The sequence below is a fragment of the Hippichthys cyanospilos genome, chromosome 16 (assembly GCF_059441005.1).
Source record: "Hippichthys cyanospilos isolate Australia breed blue-spotted pipefish chromosome 16, RoL_Hcya_1.0, whole genome shotgun sequence".
NCBI classification, from domain to species: domain Eukaryota; kingdom Metazoa; phylum Chordata; class Actinopteri; order Syngnathiformes; family Syngnathidae; genus Hippichthys; species Hippichthys cyanospilos.
Window position 1 is genome coordinate 9,420,118 of NC_142384.1, and position 21,190 is coordinate 9,441,307.

Genomic DNA, 21,190 nt, shown 5'->3' on the forward strand with positions numbered 1-21,190 from the left:
TTCAGTTTTACAACAAAAAAGGTAGTTACAATTTTGCCATAAGGGTTATTCCTGTATTCTTTCAACAAGCTATTTTTTTGGCTAAGATTTAGTTTCAGTTTTTACATTTTTACTATCTTATTATTTTAACTCATGTTAAATTTCAGTTATACAGTACAGCAGTTACTTATAATCTTCTGTATTTGTGCAATTAACTTATTGTTTTAACGTGTTAGTTGTAGCTAACAGTTTTCGTTTAACAATAAAGTAGGTAGTTTGCTGTATTTATGTTATTAATGTATTGTTTTAATTAGATCATTGTTTTAGCTAACATTTAGTCTGAGTTTTAAAATAAAACATTTAGACTCCTTTATTTGTTTTGTTAATCTATTGTTTAATTGGTCTGGTATAACATTTAGTTTTACAGTAAAGCAGGTGCAGTCTGCTGCATTTGTCTTATTCATTTGTTTTAACTAGTTACTTGTGTAAACTAACATGACGTTTGAGTTTTACAATGTAATATTTATAATCTACGCTTCTGCTGTATTTGTGTTATTCATTGATTGTTTTAACAAGCTAATTGTTGTACCCAGCAAATAGTGTGAGTTTTACAATAAAACATTTAGTCTGCGTTATTAGCATTATTCATTTTTGTTAACCGGCTAAATGTTTTAGCTAACCTGCGGTTTGAGTTTTGCATTAAAGCAAGTACAGTCTTCTGCATTTGCATTTTGAATTTATTGTTTTAACTTGCTATATGCTTTCACTAACATTTGGCTTCAGTTTAACAAAGAATAAGTACAGCCTGCAATGTGCTATTATTGTTTTAACAGGCTAGTTTTTTTTAGCTATCAGTTTCAGTTTCTTTTCTTTTCAGTTTCTTACTGTTTAACTGAATTGTTTAACTGAGTTGTTTTAAAGATTTAAAGTATAAAAAAAAGTTGAGTTATGTGTCGTGCCATCAACGAAAAGCACGGCTGCCTCCGTTTTGACTAACTATGAAGATAGAAAGAGCGTCACGAAGGCCACCGGCTGAGTTCAAAGTGGTCACGCGCGGCATCCGAAGCGAAGCGGGCTCGATGAGCCGAGAGCAAACACAAAAGACGGACCTTGGACGCCAGCCGCGCGTCTCCTCGGTCGGCAAACAATCGTCTCGCGCCTGACGTCTCTGCCATGTGCCAGAGCGCCAAATTCCGGGCCCTCCGGAAGCTAATTAGCTTAAAACGGGAATTTGCGCAGCGCGCTCGGCGGTGTCAACAGATGGTGGCACGGTCACAAATGAGTTGTATTTGCCGGGGTGGTTTTCCTGAGCGCTCTCTGAGTGAAACTCGTGCTCCTCGGCGTCGATTAAAGTATAAATCAACAGCGAAATGCCACGCTCGTGCTAATTAACTGTAGCTCATTATGAGCTAAATGATGATGGCAGCTGGCCCGTGAGGCAAGCAAAGAGTAGCTTTACTGTAGAGATCACGCAGAGTAAAGGATGCAAGTAGCGCTTCGGTGCTCTGATTCAAGGGGACATGTGACGAAAAATGGACTTCTTCATTTTTAAACAAATATTACAGTTGGGTCTCCCTATTATTGAATCTGGTGTTACCTTGATACACTGTACTTATATTGGCCCTGGCAACACTTATCATTTTTCCCAAACATGTATGGAAAAGCATCCTCGGCGCTCCAAAAGTTTGTCCTTCTTTTTTTTTTCTCAGGCGCTGCATTTAAAACGGTTTAGGATTGCTATGTTTAGCTCAATGCTAACCCTATGCAAAACGCTATTGACATGGCACCAGTCATACTTGTGTGCATGACTCTAGTATTATACTGCCTCCTTGTGGCCAAAGCGGGCACACCAGGAGCAACACCATGCATTTGAAATGCAGCATTAAATTGTGGACAGTTGAATTAATATAATCGTTTTTAATTATGTTATTTTACTTTTTTTTTTTTTTTTACATTTCGTTTTTTTCATCAAAGAAATATGCAAACATTTTTTTTAGGAGTGTGGATAAAGATTGGGTTGATTAGGGGGGCGGGGCTTGTACAGATGAATGGCATTTTCATTCACACCAAGCGGGAAAGATGATTTAAGTTCCAAATGTTTTGAGTCACGAGTATATTCGTGGAAAGAATGAAATGAGCATCTCAAGGCACCATCTGTAATGTATTTTGAGAAAACAATCGAAGTGCCACTAAAACATCTGGGAACTGTTTTAAATTGCCCAAAACGAGTGCACAATATTTCTCCTTTAAGTAAGCAGACGTCGTTTTGCAAGACCTCTGCGAACAATTCTAAATCACTTTCGCTGTTACGAGCGGACAAACTCACGGCACTTCTCTACCTGGACGCCTTGATGTATGATCCCACTAAGTCAAGTGCCTCCCAAGCCATCACTTTTGTTGGGGTGGCTAAATAAAATCTATTTTATACGTGCACAAAAAAAAAGAGGGTAACCATGGCAACAGAGTGGCGGGGAAAGACTTGTGTTCACCGTCAGTCATTGATGCTTGCCTTTGGAAGTTCCCGCAGCGTAACGGCCACGGGACATGGTGACTGATGCGCTTGTATTAGCATATTCTGGTGAGAGTGTCGAACAAAAGATGCCTGAGGGGGACGCGGAGGAAGAGGAGTTGGCGAAAAGGGCTGCCATTTTGCCAGAGACAGAGCAAACGGGATATATATATATATATATATATATATATAAGGTCCCAGTGCAAATCCACCTGGCTCCGGCCTTCCTGTGTGGAGTTTGCATGTTCTCCCCGAGCCCGCATGGGTTCTCTCCAGGCACTCTGGCTTCCCCCCACTCTCCAAAAACATGCATGGCAGGTGAATTGGACATACTACATTGTCCTTTGGTGTGATTGGGTGCGTGATTAGTCATTCGTCTCTGTGTGCCCTGCGATTGGCTGGCAACCAGTTTAGGGTGTCCCTTGCCTACTGTCAGAAGCCGGCTGAGATAGGCGCCAGCAAGCCTGCAACCGCTATGGGGATAAGCTGCTATAGAAAATGGATGGATATATATATATATATATATATATATATATATATATATATATATATATATATATATATATATATATATATATATATATATATATATATATATACACACACACAGATAGAGTAAATTCTCCATCCATGGAGACTAAAGTCTAAATGTACATTAAACGTAGCTGTGTTGCCACCTAGTAGCCAAAAGTGAAATTACATCCCAAAATACAAAACAAGTTAAAAATGGACAAAAAATCTGCATAATAGCAGCACTGCAAACACTGAAGCCACATAATTGTAATTAGAAAAAAATATATCTTTCATAAAGACAAGAAACCAATGGTTTTGAACTTTGGATGCGAGGGTCCACCGTATTTCTGTCCCACTAAAAACATCACACGCAGTCCCCCTTGTTTACCCTGGTTTTTCACCTCAAAGTTGTCCCAAACTATTCCATCAGTGCCTCTCAAGTTGATTGATCCTCCGGAGCTCCGGTTGAGGTCTTAACCGACTGCGACCGAGTGATTGAATGGACTTCATTCTGCGCAACAATGAGGTCGTTCGACGGGTCGATCGGCAGCCGACCAATTTGAGAGCAATTATCTTCACACACACTCACTTCATCAAGTTTGCACTTGAGGTAATCCGAGAACAATACTTCCTCGCACGCATTAGCGTGTGAGGAAGACAAGACACTCAACCTTATAGCAGTTGATCTCAAGCGTTGATGAGAAACGCATTGTAGTATTGTTGCAAGTTTTTGTCAATGGAGTTTTTTGTTCTATTTGTGTATAAATTGTACATTTGTTCATAATGGCTTAATAGTAGGGGTGTGCGTCGCTCCCAAAAATATGATTCATCATTGAAGGATGGTTCAATTTGAAAGTGGCTTTACGGTTTTACGACGACGTCATAAAGGGGGCGTGGCAGCCACGCGGCGAAAGGCGTGATTTCAGTCATTTATATGCATATATTTAACTGTGGGGAGTACCATGGTACGCGTCTTTGAACTGATTCGGAAATTGTCAATTCTTCAGGAGTTTTATTGTCATATGCATAGTATTACCGCACAGTGAAATTCTTTTTCTGTTCACTTCTTTTTTAACCAAAGCTTTTTTGAACAAACGCTGACAAAACTTTGACGTGGCCGCGCAATCACGACCTTTAACGCTTGAAAATGTGCACGTCTCGGTGAATTTAAATATCAAAAGTCTTTCAAAAAATAACTTGTGAAAAATCCAAAGCTTTTATAACTCTGTACAGACATGTTGGCACTCAATAAAACACTTTTGTGGCCAGTACTGTCTGTTTTTTTGTTTTTTAATCTCCCGCCTGGGCTCTGTTAGCTCTTTTTCTTTGTTATTGTTTTGTGACCAGTCAGCTTTAAAAAGGTTAGGGTTGGTCATGAAGCAGATGCAGCTTCAGTCAATGAGACGCTTCAAACATCACTACCAAAAAAACCTCGTTTCATACGAAATTAAATTGCCAATGTGCCAAAGCTAAGATTTCCTCAGTTATCTGCACATATTTAACTGTGGAAAATTGAAAACACCTTATATGGGTCTTTTTTTATTGATTCGGAAACAGTGAATAGTTTTTTTGTGTTTTCAAAATAAATAACTACAGATGCTCCTCTACAGTACATACGAATGAGTTCCGTACTGGGCGCCCGTTCATTAGCTGAATTTGTTCATAAATTGTTATAAATAGAATTAATCCGAAAAAAGAACGTCAATTAGGAAAAAATGCGGTGTCGTTTAAGTACGTCTAGAGCTGCTCTGGCTTGAAAGAATTTTCAAGTTAACCGTTGTCACTATACCATGCTTCCAGGAGGAACTTCAAAATAAAAGCACACCAATAAGTATGTGAATACTTGACGTAAGTGACGATAAGTACGTACGCTTCATATACTTCTTACTCTGGTACATTTAATGAAGCAACTCTCTCGGAACGTTACACCCTTAGCTAAAATGGAGGCGATTGACAGGCAGCGCATTCCCCCTGCGTTTCATAGCACTTGTGCCTCATCACTATTAGTTACTGCTAGGCATAATCATCTATCCTGCCTGAATTATTGGGCACCCCTTCACGACACTATCAGCGGGGAAAAGACGTACTGGGTGGAAGCTTTGTTTATGATGATATCACGGAAAATACGGTAAATACAAAATATGATTTACAGGAAACTCTCTGAACGTTCGTATGCAGAGGAGTGTCCGTATAGTGAAAAATTCTAAGCTAACCACATCACTGTGCACAGACATGTTGGCACCCAATAAAAGCGAGTTACGGGAGCAGAAGTGTCTATTTTTTTTTTTTTTTCATCTCCCGCCTGTCTGCCGCCACATCTCCGACACGACACCATATTCCCCGTAGGCCCAGCGTCATTGAAGCGGAAGTGCCGGCAGACTTGCGCGGAGCCGCTTCTTCATCGGGCTCGCCTTGAGCTACGCGGCCAGAGCTGCCGGATGCGCGCCTCTCTTGATAAAGAGATGAGGCATGTGGCTCCTAGCGCTCCGTGGACATGAGCGGAGAGGCAGCGCAGACGCTTATTGTAATATGTGGAAAAAGAATGAATAGCGCAAAAAAAAAAAAAAAAGCCACGGAAAACCCTCTGGCCTCCCACCCATACGGAGATTAATGAAAAAAAAAAAAAAAAGATAAAAACGAGGCGGGCGGCGGTCCATACGGGCTGAGGGTCAGACGCTAACCTGTGCGCTGCCCACTTGTAAACACACACAGCGACTCTACAACATTCATCTGCCGGCTTGAATTCCTACAGCACAAACGCCCACGCAAACACACACAAACGCAGTCAGTTTAGTGCGCTTGTAGGGATCAAATGATCTCCATCCCTCTCACTGTCAGCCGCCCACAGACGGGAGATTGGACCGCCCCGGAGCGTGTCCCGAGGATCCTGACGCAAATCGGCCCCTTCCTTCAATCTGCCTCCTGCCGGGGGGTCCGCCCCGAGGAACATCCCGGCAGTGTGGGGGAATGAGGGGAAGAAAAAAAAAAAAAAAAAAGATCAACAGAGATGGACCCGAACGGCCCTTTTGAGAGACTAGCGGGGATTTGTTATCGGGATAATAATCACACCGATTCAGAGGAGAGCGCAAACGAAGGCAGTGGCTATTTTTACCGTTAGTCTCTATTTTCTCCTGGCTATTTTTATGATGATTTTCTTGAAAAGCTATCTGCGCTGTACATCAATGGCTCTCAAGCGCTTTTTTTTTTTTTAAACCAACGAACAAACTTTCTCAGCCTTTTTCTATAACAGCTTTAAACACACACGCACAAAAATAAAAGGCATCTTGGACTTCAAGTTGTTTACTTTCAAAACTAAAACCCGAAAAGTAGAGTAGATGGTAGGTTTTGTTTTGAAGTGAAATTTCTTTTAAAATGACAGATATTGTATATTTTACTGTAACACTTCTACAGAGTGGAGTTTTCTCGCGTTTAGTTTACATTTTTACTGCGTCGCAATGTTGCGGAAGAGCTTAACCAAGAACCACAGTCAAGAATTAGCATTCGCTAAAATTTCTACATGCATGGCACCATCTGCTAGCCTGTAATTATAGCTGACTGCATAGTCCCTGTCAAATGAAGATTCATTCATTCAAAGATTAACGCACTGAAATATTTGTTGAGCCCCCTTGTCCAGCTACCGCAAAGTATTTTTGGATGAAAAGAAAAAACCTGAACCCTTTAAGGCTCAAGTTTTATTACTTTTTTATTTTTACATTGAGTAAAAAACGGCTCAAAAAGGAGATTTTCTTTTCCTCCTTACAAATCTGACTGAAGGTTAAAACAGAGTATTGTCAAGAATATTTGACTAAACCTCTGAACTACATTGCCAACATTTCCAATTAATTTGTTCTGAATTTGAAAAGAAAAAAAGGCTGTTCCTGTCACCAGCATCCACCATACTTTATGAATGTGCAGTAGGATGTATGCATCATATTTGTTTTAAGTTGCATGAAAACATATTAAAAAGCATTAAAATTGCTGGTCAACATAATCAATTTCAACTTCTGTCTTTGTCAACTTTTTGGTTGAAATGTTCAAATCCAAACTGGGCAACCTTGTTTTTTTTTTTTAATGAAGACAATCTGGATGCAAACGTTTTCCTTCTCAAAAACTCTGACTTTAACCCATTGGCAAACTATCGGATGAGGACTCGGTGTCGATATCCTCAAAATCAGGTGACCTGGACTCATATTAGGGCGCAAAAAAATGTGATGGGCAGATCTCTAAATAACGACTGATATAACGCATTAAACATAAAAAATCCTCCTGAGATCCAGCCTATTCGTTTGTGTCTACTGTAGCGGTCATTTTATTTCTGGTCTCTTTCGTTTGACACATTCGAGTGACACTACTAAGTCCTCGTGTGCTTTGTTGAGGACATCCTGGCCTTTTCATTGATGCCTCATGTGTTTGACTGAAATGGAATTGATTTTGCCCGTTAAGTCCAAAAATTGAGATGAATAGGCTGGGTCTCAGGAGGATGCGGCGGTTTATAATGATGACAATCAGCTTGCAGAAAACTAACTGCCACTTACCATTGGTCCTCAAGTGGTTATTCCAATAACCGCCTGTTGAGTGCAGCATTTTAAAACACTTGAATACGAATCACATATTCTTCTAATAAGGTGTCCCTCATGTTTGAATGCAGAAATAAACAAAGAATTAACAATACATGGAAATGCGATATATGGCAGTCACAATGGATATTTGAATTAAAATGGTGGACAAATAGGTATATACGATGGTGCCTCTACTTATAGAATTATTTTTGTTCTGGAAGTCAAAAGTCATTGTGAATTTTTCATAAGTAGAGATGCTTTTTACATGTCAATTGCCTGATCCGTTCCAAATGGTCCTAAACCCTTTAAATGAATAATATTCATAAATTATTTACAAAATGGATCTAAAACTGTGACAAGTACACATTAGAATTATAGATAGAATTACATTTTGGGATAAGTCTGAGCATGTAAGATTACCTAAGTTTAGTTTATGGTCATGCGGAGTGCTTCCTGTGTGATGTTGTTCTGTTGCCCTCTTGCTAACAATGTGCTAACAACACTAACATCAGATGTGACAGCCCAAATTGGTGTTTATACGTTTTTATGTGAATATGTACAGTGCTAGCCATAATTAATGTCAATTTTATGTCTGTTACTTCAACAATGTTGAATGTTCAACTATTGTTGGGAAGTGCAGACGGAGCGTGTAAAGATGAACAGTGCAAGCAACAGTAAACATCGGTGCAAAGAACTAGCGTCTCGTGTGGACAGGCCAGAACATTAATAAATTATAAAAATGAAGACGTTGCGGAATTTGATGACGTTTTACATTGCAATCTTGTTTGCGTGATTGCTTGAGCCTCATTATTATACACCAATAATGTTCACCTTTCGTATCCTGAATTTTCTTTCATAGCTGGACAATATTTTTCAGAAAAGACGTTTGGTAGCCTACATTTTTCATAACTACAGACATTCTTAAGTAGAAGTACTACTAATTGATGTCTGTAGCCATCAATGGAAGTCATAATGATATAAAAAATTAAGTTTTTGTCATCGAAAACACAGATGTTGGTTTTTTTTCTTTTTTTCGTTTTTGAAAAGCAAAAGCTCGAAGGGTAGCCACACGTCAACAGGCCCAAAGGTGCAATGATGTCAGCTTGTATAGTCGCCCATGCGCACGTTTTCATCCAGCAGGCCAAAATGAAGCAGCTGCAGCTATCAAGAGGATAAATGGAGCTGCTGCCGTGTGAGCGGCAAGTAATCGTATCAAAAACCGCATTGTTCCATGACTCACACTTGATGAAATGCAGTTAATCTAATCGACTTGATTAACATGCGTTGCGTAATTCCATCTCTGTGTGTTTTGTGAGAGGTTACTTTTTTTTTTGGGGGGGGGGGGCTTTCTACAACGTTAGTCACCTTCGAAGCGAGAGCAGCGGCCGAGTGGCACTTTTGACGAAAGAAAGACGGTATTGAAGTGACAGTCCGCTGCTTAACTTTGTCACATGGGGTTACCTTAACCCGAGGGTACTTTTCGGTTTTGGGCCGAAAACCGCTCAAGCGACGGTGCCTTCCTGTCCCCTGGGAAATTACAGTCCTACGACTTGGAAATGTGCGAGGAAACGCCAGTCAAAGTTGAAATGTCGAAGATGCAGTAGCAAAAATGCACAAATGCACGCCCCTGCAGAAGTGTGCACACCCTCTCATCTTGGGAATATGGATAATTAGACCAAATCGGCCACATTCACGCTCAAGTTAACGCGGAGTCAGTACACATCTGCCACCCCATTAATTCATTAAATCCCAAAGACATATTTTTACGTCCAAGGCATTAAATTTCAGCCAATAATTAACTCATTTATTTTTGTAGCTATGTGTTTATCTTGAACTTTTTCAAGTGTTTGGCTAAAGGAGGGTCTAAAATGGCGAATATTACTCATCTTATCAATAATATTAGTACCTACTCGATTACTTTAGTACTTTAATACCTAAAGGAAATGACTTTACTCCTTCAAAAAACAAAATACTTTGTAAAACATACATTAACATACATCCCTAACCAAAAACGTAAAAATATGTCTTTGGCATTGACTTCGTTCTGCACATAAGCTGTTGTAGTAGATTTTTTTTTTAACCTCTACATGTGCTTTCTCATAGAAGCCTGAGACGCGGCAGAAGGAATCATCATAAACAGTTCCGAAAATATTATTCACTTTTTGTGGTTCGGCCAAGTTATATTGCAACAAACAAGGACCAGCGATGAGGAAAAATGTGACAACAATGATGTAGGCATGAGGCACACATCACCATAGTTAGCAAAAATGTTCAACGGTCCACTGATGCTAATAGATTTTTCCTGCAGAAGAGGATTGAAGCTGAAAAAACTTCCATCTGTGAACGAAATCTATATCTATTTCAGGGACAAAAAAACAACGCCCCCCAAAAAACGGCTGCAGGCATTGAGCAAATCACCAATTGCAGTACTACTTTTCTATTTAGATAAAGCTTTGGTGACATCTTGTGGCATGTGTGTGCTTTTCACCAAGACGTGGGTGAGATTTTTCAACAACAAAACCTTCCAAGAAAGGGAGATGAAGCATTCCCCAAAATAACTGAAATTCACAAAGAGGAGATTGATCTATTTTAGGGGGGGAGGGAGGGCTTTTTATTTAGTTTTTCTTCTTTTGTTGTTAAAATCCATATTTTTTTTGACTGGTCCAAGGAAATATATATATATATATATATATATATATATATATATATATATATATATATATATATATATATATATATATATATATATATATATATATATGTATGTATATAGGGTCACATTTTTTTGACTGGTCTGACTTGAAAAGAAGAAAAAAATGCAGAAAAAGCAGTGACATAAAGCTACAACTGAAAAAGTTCAGTTAATAAATGATAAAGCGAATCCGCAATAACCAAACCGTGAAGGTAGCGAGGGAGCACTGTAGTCAACAGTTGCATTGTTTTCAGATGCCTGCAACTGCTTTTTTGGCACAGCTTTCTTTCGAGTGGGCGGATCTCACCTGACAATCCAAAGACACTATTACGCATCAACATTCTAAAAAGGCAAAAAAAAAAAAGCACAAACCCACGCGTGCCGCTGCCTCCGCGCACAAAACGCTTCACGTCGGTTAACCCTGCGGGCTCACTGCGTTATTTACATTTTGAGATTTAAAAAAAAAAAGAAGAAAAAAAGCGAAAGCCCCCCCGCCCCCCTTTCCTCCCGATCGGCAGTTTTACGCACCCGCCCGGTCTCACTCACCGTCGTGTGGCCAGGCAGTTCCCGATGGACGCGTGCGTGGTGCCGTGGAAGGACGAGGGCCAGGACATGCGGGACTTCTTGAGTCCGGGCCGGTCGCTCGTGTCCACGGCGTCCGAGCGCTCCATGTGCCGCTGGTGGTGTCGGCGGTCGGTGTCGGAGTAGCCGCGGTGCTTGATCTTGATGGGGGTGCGCGGTTGCCTCCAGAGGTGCTGCGGGGGCTTGAGGGTCGCCTGTCCTTCGCGGGGCACCGGCAGCGAAAGGGACAGGCTCTTCTTGGAGCACGGCGCGGGGGCTTCCATCATTGTGCTAAGCCAAGAAATGAAAGGAGAACGAAACTTGACGCGTGGTTAATATGGCTCTTTTCTATCGCTCGTGCCCGCTGCGCTTGAGCGCAAAGTCCACACGAGATAGGGAGGAATCATAAATCACAGTGCTCGTGAGGCATCCCCGGAGTCCGAAATCATCGGAATAATCTCATGGTGGTCACTTTGAATCGAAAGCTCTCGTCGCTCGGTTGATCGGGTGAGGAGGCGCCGCTTCTCCTGAACTTTAACGCCTCCTCTTGTTTCATGGCGCACCGGATGCCGTTAGTTTAGATTAAACGTATTGCTTTCTTCGCGGCCCCGGCCCCGAGCTACTTATTGCAGCGTTATTGCTCTTCCGAAGAAATTCCCCCGGTGAGCTACGACGCCGAGCCGTTGGATGCGCCCCGATGGCGCGGGGAAGCCTCCCGAGATTCCTCCATGGAGATAGATGATCGAAGGCGCTTTCATCCGCGTTCACGTTCGTCCTGATCATCCGGGCTTCCCCCCCCTTTTTCCACGTCCACCCCGAGGAGGGAAAAAAAAAAAGCTTCTTCCTCTTCTTCAGTGTGGTTCCATCACTCCCTCGTCCTCATCCTCACTGCTGGAGTTCTCCGACTGTATTGGTTTTCTCGTCCCTCCCTCTCTCTCTCTCTCTCTCTCTCTCGCTTTCTCTCTGTCTGTCTGTCTGCTGGCCTTCGTGGTTGGTTGCTTGCCTGTTCTCCTCCATGATTTGTCAGCTCAACCTTTTATGTGCTTATCCGTTGTGGTTGTATACCCCCCCCCCCAATCCACATCACTCCTCTGATGCTGGAGCGAGTGGCGCGCACATCACGACATCCCAAAATATACGTTGCAGAAAATCACTTCTGGCATGTTTTTTTTTCCACTTTTTGGTTCTCTTAATTGATTTTTTTTTTTGTCTTGAACTCAAACCGATTTGGACAAGGACAGCCATAGCGATGTCTTTTTCCTGGCTGCCGGTGCAGCACCAATAAATATAAATGGACCAGCTGTGACTTTTGACCTAAATTGCATTGGCAAAGAAAACTTGCTAAAGCGTTTAAAAATACTAGGGCCTAATTGATATGAGTTTTTTTTCTTTTTTGTATGCCAATGCCAATTTTGGCAGAAAAAAAAGATGATTGAGTGATCGGATGATTAATTTTCAAAATGCTAATGACTAAAATACCATTTGTTTCCTCCCACCCAATGCATTTCAAAAGGTGATTATATGAAGAGTTTCGCACAAAAAAAAAATTAAAAGCTCCTTTTCAGATCACCGAATACATTGCTTGCTGCATTTAATTTAAAACATTCTTTTTTTCATATGTGCATGTCTTACTAGAGTACCTGAATGGGTGTTTAATGTATGTTTTACAAAGTATTTCGTTTTTTTTTTACAGGCTGACTTTAGCTTGTGTGTAAAGTTCATTTTCTTGCACATCATCTTTACATTGCTTGCAAAAATAAAGATTTGCTTTATTTTGAACGACTGCTCGGGCCAGTATATTGGGTCAAACCAACCGAATTGGACTGGGGGGTTTTTTGGAGCCAAATTGGTTTACTTTTGAGCCAGCTGTTTCTAGAGTGTACCCAATGAGTGTACACAACGTTTGAGTTATATGTATTAAAACAAGTAACAGTCTTGTCGAATAAGCCGTTTGCAAGTTTGAGGCACATGACTGTGAGAAATATCATGAATTCTTAAAAGACTGAATGGTGACCCTTGATTGATGAACTAATAAAGTGCTGAATTGATGAGGGCGGCAAGGATTATTGAGCTGCTTCAACTGAATGGAAATACTATTAATCTGTTTCCATCTTTGTGATAAAAACTCGCAGTACGACAATATCGTAGGAAAACTTTCAATAATGACGTGATGAACGCAAGGTGTTAAGCAATTTTTTTGCAAAATTATTTTTACTTCACGTCAATGGGCAGTGAGCCGCTTTTTGTTATGCACGCTTCGGCCACCAGGGGTCGCCAAAATCCAGACACACATAAACGCAAAGAAGAATTTTACAAATGACAAGAACTGTGATTTTGTTTTGTTTTGTTAATGATGGATACCTTCTGCCACACCACTTCCTCCAGACCGGTAAAAAAAAAAAAAAATGTTTTTTTGTACACTGAAAACAACACAGAGCAACAACGGCGCATTGTACAGTGTAATGACCATTGCATCCTGCGCGCCTCCCATAACACTGTAATTAATGTCCTCGGCTAACAAACGACACTCGGAGGGATCGTTCCCCTCTCATTCTTCTCATTGGCTCAAGCCCCATCTGAAATTCAATCATTATTTCTATTTATTTTGTGCTCAGGCCGGCATCGATACGACACCGTTTGCTTGACAGCGGAAAGAAAAACGGCGTCATTAGAGGAGGTGAGGAAAAAATCATTTGTGTATTGTACAGGAAAATGTACATGACACTAAATTATGTTGAGTGATACATTTTCATGATAAACACTAATTAACTTAATAGAGCAAAAAATTCACGCGAGCAAATGATGCCAAAGCATCATCATAGACTTATCTGCTACCTCACAATTAAGCATTTATTTATTCATCGCATGTACTGTATTGTGTTTTTTTTTTAATTCATAAAGACAATGGTAATTATTTTGAAATATTTTTTAAATCATTTTTGAGCACTTGTTTTTATAATTAGTTTTTTTTTTTAGTCACATATACTATTTTTTAAAATTAAATTTCTATTCATATACTGCATTTATTTTATAGGATGTTTTATCTAAATTGTTGTGAAGTATTTTGTTATTCCACAACAGTGGTGGCCAAGTCCGGTGGTCCTTGAGAGCCGCAATCCAGTCAGTTTTGTTTTTTTTTCCCCTCAACCGACACACGTTATTCAAATGATCAGGTCATCAGCAAGGTTTGCAGAAGCCTGATAACGAGCCTGATTTACACAGCTGTGTCAGGCTGGATTGTAGCTCTGGAGGACCGGACTTGGCCAAACCTATTCTATAACTCTTTTAATCTACTTTTTTGTATAATTTCTTGTACGTATGTATTTGCATACATATGTTTACATATATAAACATTTATACATATATAGGGAGTCCTCGGGTTACGACGGTCTCGACTTAGGATGTTTCGAGGTTACGAACGCGCGCAGTAAACAATTGGCCATCACCATGAAAGTCAAATGAGATATTATGAAGCGGTCCAAAAAATGGCGAAACGTCAACAAACAAGTTGTTGCCCGCAAGAGAGACCGTTACAGTGCTATATTCCGTTTTGGGGTTTTGTTGACGTAATAAAAGTAAAGGTGAGATGGACCCTTCCTCCCTGCTAGCATTCTTGCCAGCCATGACGAATAAATGACAGACTCACGGGATGAAAATGGCCGCCGCACCGTTTCCGGTTACATGGCCCTTCAAAACAAGAGTTCTCGGTGGAAGAACAAAGTTTATCCGATGAAACGGGTCAAAAGGGGCAGAATAAGAGTACAATACTTTACAGTATAGTACGCAGAGACCAGTGTTTCTCAACTATATTTTGTCAGGCCCCCCATAGAAAAGAGAAAACTTTTTGCACCCCCCCCAGTCGATGCACTGACTATAAATAAGATTATTATTGATGAAAATTGTTTAAGTATACCTACACATGGATCCTTTTTAGCATTAACAACAGAAAAACGCAATATAAATCAACTTTCAACAACTGTTATTTTTATTGCGTTTATGCGGGTTACAGCTTAGTCTAAAACGGAAAAAAAGAAGCAGGTGCACCAAAGTGCCTGAAACTAAAAGAAAATGATGAAAATTATTACTTTATTGCAATTACATTCCACATGAAAAAAACAAAGCCTTTTTCCTTGGATCACCCCCCCCCTCCACACACACGATTTGGGAAGCACTGGCATAGACTAATATATTTTATTTGTTTTTTAGTTATTATTTGTACGGTGTTCCGACACTGAAATTTGGGTTACAACGCGTCTTGAGTCGAGGACCCCCCCGTATACATATATAATGTTTTTATCATACAGTATTGTAGATGTAATTATTTTCATTTTTGTATGCTATTCACATATTTGCATTCCCAGTATTAACAATCAATCGGAGCAGTTTTGAAGTGGAGGACGCGTTCCCAAAAGTTCATTGGAAGCGTCTTGGCCCGCGCGTGACGGCGCAAGGCATTTCCGCCAGCATTGAAGGATCACGGTCACCGCGAGCGTCCTTTTTGCTTTACGGCGGCCATGCGTTATGCGCTCGCGTGGGCCAGCAATAATTGAAATGTCAAGCGGGTCCTCGTATTTGTGGAGCCCGACTGTCCGCCACGTTATGAATAATATCTGCGGAGATTTCAGCTCAATCTTGTGAGTCACGGCTCGGCCGGGGGAGGGGAAGGGAGGGGTATCGGGGGGGTGGTTTAAGTGGACCTGCAAGTTCAGCTGCCCTCCAGTCACCCTTCCCCGCATTGCTATGAATAATGCATTCATATGTCAGATTGGTTTTAGGGTGAGAGGGTGTGATGTTGACTACGGCTTCGGCCCGACAATTTGTGCATTTTGGCCTTCGGGGCTCTTTTGGCGACGCGTCGTCATCGGGAATGTCGGGAATGCTGGGAATGGATGCCGTCTGAGCCAGAAGGGACCAAATTAAATATTTATGCTGCCCGGCGTGAGCGCGTTTGTGCATTTTAGGCAAGCTACCTGACAATTGGGACCAATTTGAAAACGTTTGCCTTATCTTGTGGTCAAAATCAGCAAAAACAAAGTAGAATTACACCAGTTCAAAACAAAAAAAATGAGCTACCTTGGCGCCTTGAAAATGCAGCTTTTTTTCCACGTAGTCAACAGTGGTGGGTTGAGCGTGCCTCATAGTCAGCCATGTGTGCAAAAAGGGGGAAGACATAGAAAAGAGAAATTGTCTTTTTAAAAGGTCTGAGTTATTTGCGGTGCTCCGGGATGGCATGGCTACTTTAGAGCGCCCCATTGTTGGCCAAGAGTGCATGCACATCAGAGAGCAGATGTAGATGTGAGGAAGTTGGGGGGGGGGCACTTATTTTACCCCTTGAGCGATATTTTGTCCAATTCGTTAAACTATTTTACTGCCAAGCATTATCGGAAGAGGAACCCTTTAGAGGGTCAGTATATTTAGCATTTTCACTCATCTTTCAAGGCAGACAGAATATTGTGTGCTATTATCTATGTAAATATGGGTGCTGCCATATGAAAGATTGACTTCCATTCCTTACTTTAACTGCATGTAGGCAATAGCTATGATGTATGTGTGGAAACACTGCTATGCAATGGTCACAGTTATCACTACAGTGCTCAATTGGCTTATATTAGGTAAGCATTAGTCAAGGGTGTCAGCTAACCTCCGTAAAAAAAACGTATTTGAGAATTGTATTATTGTTTTTACGCTTATCAAAGATAAGAATTCTCATCTATGGCAGCGAAAGCATTAAAAGAAAGAAAAAATGAGGGGTCTGAAATTTCAGTCATAAGGTGACAAAATGTCAAAGTTCAGTACCAGGAATGTGCTAACCCTTTAAGTTTTAAAATGACTCAAAAACGGTCAAAATACTGCACAAAGGTTAAAAAGCACCTCTTATCGTTTGTTTTAATGTGAGGATCAGATAAAATTGCATTTTCTCAAAGCGCATGTCCTATCGCTTTTCCATTTAGGGGTTAATGTTTTTCCTTTGCCACCTTGAAAAAAAAAAAAAAAGACGTTTTCAAGGTAGTGACAGAAATTTCCTGTGGAGACTGTATATTGGACCTGAAGGTTTCCACTGCATTCTTCTGCCGCCCTCACGGCTGACACGAAGATGAGGCCCGCTCGGGGGACCGGGACGTCCCGTCGGACGTCCGAGGACACGGCCAAACTCGATTTCAAAGCGTCCTCGGTTCCGAGAAAGCTAAGCTAATGGCGTCGCCGGGCTGAAAAAGTGGAAACCCGAGAAGGGAGGCCACTGTCTGAGTGACCGCACGGTCGTTTTCCCTTGCAGCCTCTGCAAACTATTAGCGGACACAGGACACCGGGAAACTCGATTCCACACACAAACGCATATTGGGAAAATCTATGACAGCATTAGGGAGCAAAGTATTTGGACCGGGGCTGCAGCAGAGTTGAAAGAAAACAGAAAACGCCATTGCCCATTTAGGATTTTACATGCATTCTTTTCTCATAAGTATTTGGTCAAAGTGACGTTCTATTAAATCCCCGCGGTCCATCCCACACACGAGCGCCTCCACGTGAATGTGGAGAAAAATCAAGAGGAAAAACAACTCTTCCGCCCAAAAATAGCAAGCGCGCACACGCACAATGTTTTGACAATATCTCGTAATTGGATGCTGATCAGGTGCCAGACAAGTGGCAGCCGAGGAGACTATTAATATTGAGCGGGCTGTTATGAGGGAAAAGCAGAAATGACGACGAGAGGTAGCTTTCAGGAGAATCTTTGCATTTCTGCTCCGCCGCTTCAAACTCCCAGAAAAGACAAGCTAGACGGTGGGGTCGGGAAAGACATTTGGAATTCAGGAAGGGACTGTGTGCACGTGCGGTATTTATTCAGTTGCTTAGTATTTCTATGGATTGCGTCAAAAGCTCGCTGCTGTTTTCTAGAAACTCATTTCTGTCCGAGAAAAGATCATTTTAAGCACACTTTCACTTTATTTCACAGTGTGTGACGTGCAGTTGTACTAATAAATCTTGATGTCAACATGCATGTTTTATCAGGATGGCATGTAATGTTCTCACACGTGCAATTCTTCTGTATCGTGTCAGAACCTGTTTTTTTTTTTTTTAAATCATTTTGTCAGCCTCTATGATCCTACTTTATAATGCTACAAGTAACTGCAATCTTGTTATTTGACGATAAGCGTCTTTGGGCATGATTATTGACTTTAATTGTGACAAGTTAGTTCTGTTTACAGAACTGTTACCAAGTTAAGTTTTATTTTTAACCCTCGTGTGGTATTTTGACCATTTTGGGTCATTTTCTTCTACATCATTCCCGAAATATTTTAAGGGAGGGATGGCACACTCCTGGTCGTGCAAGAACTGTAAGTGGTCGTGCCATGTCACCATTTGGGTGAAATTTCAGCTCCCCTTCAAATGCCTTTGAAGTAAATATCAATGCAGAGTGAGCTGTAGACAGTTACAATGTACTGTAGAATATTTTGTCTTATCCAGATTGAACGTTCTGGACTGCGAGGCATCCATGCTCACCACTACCACACCGTGCTGCCCGAGTTACTTTGAAAAGACTTTGTTTGCTTTCAGTCTAAATAAAGTAAAATGGATAACAGATTTACCCTGAATATTTCACTCCCTCAAGTCTAAATTTGACTCTAGTTTAAAATATAGACTTTTGAGAGTAAATCTCCGAAATTTGTGTACACGGTGCTTTTTTGTCGTAAAAGTTTTAGGAGTGACCATTTGGTTGATTTCCCTCTATTTTATCTATTGCTTGTGAATTGATGCAACATCATTCAAGTAGAATATTTGTTCCCTCCTGGCAAATAATAAGATGTAACATCATTATAACTTGGCCCAAATGGAGTCCAACGACGCGAAAGAGCGCGCGGTAGCTACCTTCCACGCTGTGCGGCTTAATGGAGTGTTTGTCACCGAGGGGAAGTGAGCTGCTTCTCTCTGACTAATGCTGCTATAAACAGCAGCCGCGCGCTCCACATACGCCACTTGCTTACATTTTTAGCATTTTTTTAATGTTTCCGGCACATAGCGTCGCAATAAATCATCCCCGTTTGGAGCGTGGAAGAGCTGAGGAATGATAGAAAATCATTTTGCTGTTTTTGCAACTTTTGCTTGTTTGAGGAGGGTTCAATGCAGTGGTTGTCAAACGATGGTTCTCGGGTCCAAACGAGGCCCTAACATCTAGGTAGAGGGTCCGAATAATTATTTGGACAAAAAGGCACTGTTATACTTTTCTTCAAAAGTGAAGATTTAGTTACTTTTTGGACTGACATTCCCTACCTTATCTTTGGACCAATTAACTCATTTCGATTACTAAGACATTTTTTACATTGGCTTTTTTTTTTTTTTTTTTTTTTTTTTTTTAAGAGTGTAGACATTCAATCCCAGGTACATATTGAGTTTTTCCCTATTTTTTCAAGGGTTTGGCACAAGTGGGGTGTAAAGAAGCTTGTATTAAATGAAAATTGGATTAAAGGAATCAATTGCATTACATAGGTATGTGCTGGGTAGTTGATTACGTTTTTAAGTATGCAAGTACAAAAATAACTGATTTGTTAAGGTAATCAAGTACTAAGGTAATTGATTGCTTCAGTAATCAAGTGAAAATTAGGTACCAATGTATGCAATTACTTTAGGATTAACAATTGGTTACTTTAGACACTAAAGTACTAAAAGTAATCAGTTACTTTGATGACAAATACTAGCAATTGATTTAGTGCCAGCCATTTTTATATCTCCTTTAGCTAAACACTTGAAAAAAGGAAAAAATAAATAACTAGCTATGATTACATGACCAAATGCTTTGAAAAAATAAAAATCTCGTATGGAATGTGTTAAAACTGAGACTCATGGCCTGCAAAGTTTGTGATTTTCATGAGGAATATAGTGCTTGATAATATTTTGCTTCATAAAAAAAAAAAAAAAAAAAAACTGACAACATAAAGAATTAAAGGGTTTTTGACACATTTTGTGCTTCATTGTAATGGACATTGTGCTGCTCCTTTTGGTTGGCCTATATATATATATTATATATATATTTTTTTTTTTTTTTTTTTTTACATTGGCGTCCCTGGTTCGAACTGAAGCGAAACGTCAGACTGTGCCCTGACATTCCCCCATCCTTTTTTTTTCCCCTCGTCTCTGCTCGTTATCAGCATTGAGGGCAATTATTCTTCCCTCCTCCACAACAAGCTGCTAAATATTCATGCATACCCCCCCGCCCCAAACGCTGTTACACGTCGCTAATGGGCCCATTAGAGGCGCCCGCCAGCTTGCCCCCCTGATAACAGGGTGTTGAGCCTGGCACATGAATGAGGGCAAGGGCACCTTATGCAAAGCTCAGGCGGCAGATGTTTGGCTTCGATTACAACTTAAGACTTGTTTACCGTGCAGATGCTTCGCTTTTGCTTCTTTATGTCACTTTAAAATACTTCCCCTCACACGCACAAAGACACATATTGCTGTATTGCTATCTAATAAAGGCCAAACAAGTCTAAATAATTCCATTGGTTTAGGGTTAATTGTTTTGCGCAAGAGGTCCCCCTACAGGTTAAAGGTGACAGTTACAACATGTGTTTAACAGCTATTATTAATAAAACAAGTGATGACAAAAGTAGACACGTTTTAAACTTGCTGTATTAACAGTAACATCGTGGTGACTGAGCTGGTATGCCAACTGGGTATGGCTATGGCTGTGGTTGTCATGGTAACAACAGGCCAAATCTTTTCACTTTACACCTTTTGAGGTAGGGATGTTAAACTTACTTTAGTTTAGGCGCTACCCAGAACAAAAACTATATTCAAATGTGCTGGACTGGTAAAATAAATGTGTATTGTATAATTCACAAACAACTGGTGTCCCATTCGATGTAGATTTTTACTATGCACGCCAGCCTAGTTCCAATATCCAGCGAATAGTGGCAATCAACTGTAACTAAGTTAAATTAAGTAAAATAACTTGCCCTCTATAGATCCCATTATAGTTTTTTTTAATAGAAATGTTCTATTATCTTTTTTCATTTGTTCATTAAGTATATATTTTGTATGGAACACAAGATGATGCAAAAATTAATTCATCAAAAGAAATACATGAATAAATAAACAAATATCCAGTGGAAGAAAGATGCCCCAACCAAAATATGTGGTTATACAACTTTTCAAGGAGTACAGCGAAGTGCAAGAAAAAAAACAAAACAATAAAATAGTGCTGTAGAATCATTTTGGACACCTGATGGCACCCACATAACATACATGAACAAAAAAGTTGAAAACTCACCAAGAGGTCATGTCACGTCAAATACGGACCGGGTTGTGCTAACTGCTGAGCTGAAAATAACATTTAAAAAGAAATACAAGACTGATTGTATATAATTCAAGACCGACCAAACCTGA

General features: G+C 40.4%; 1 protein-coding gene across 2 annotated transcripts in view; it reads right to left on the bottom strand.

Annotated features, from left to right (window-relative positions):
• The window catches only part of pde4a (phosphodiesterase 4A, cAMP-specific), a 63,009-nt gene extending 51,370 nt beyond the window's left edge, over positions 1-11,639 (bottom strand). For both annotated transcript variants that reach the window (XM_088437562.1, XM_088437560.1), the window contains exon 1: positions 10,799-11,639. In XM_088437562.1, coding sequence (XP_088293688.1) covers positions 10,799-11,100 — 302 coding nt within the window. In that variant the 5' untranslated portion in view covers positions 11,101-11,639. The remainder of the gene's footprint in view (positions 1-10,798) is intronic.
• Positions 11,640-21,190: the final 9,551 nt, after the last annotated feature.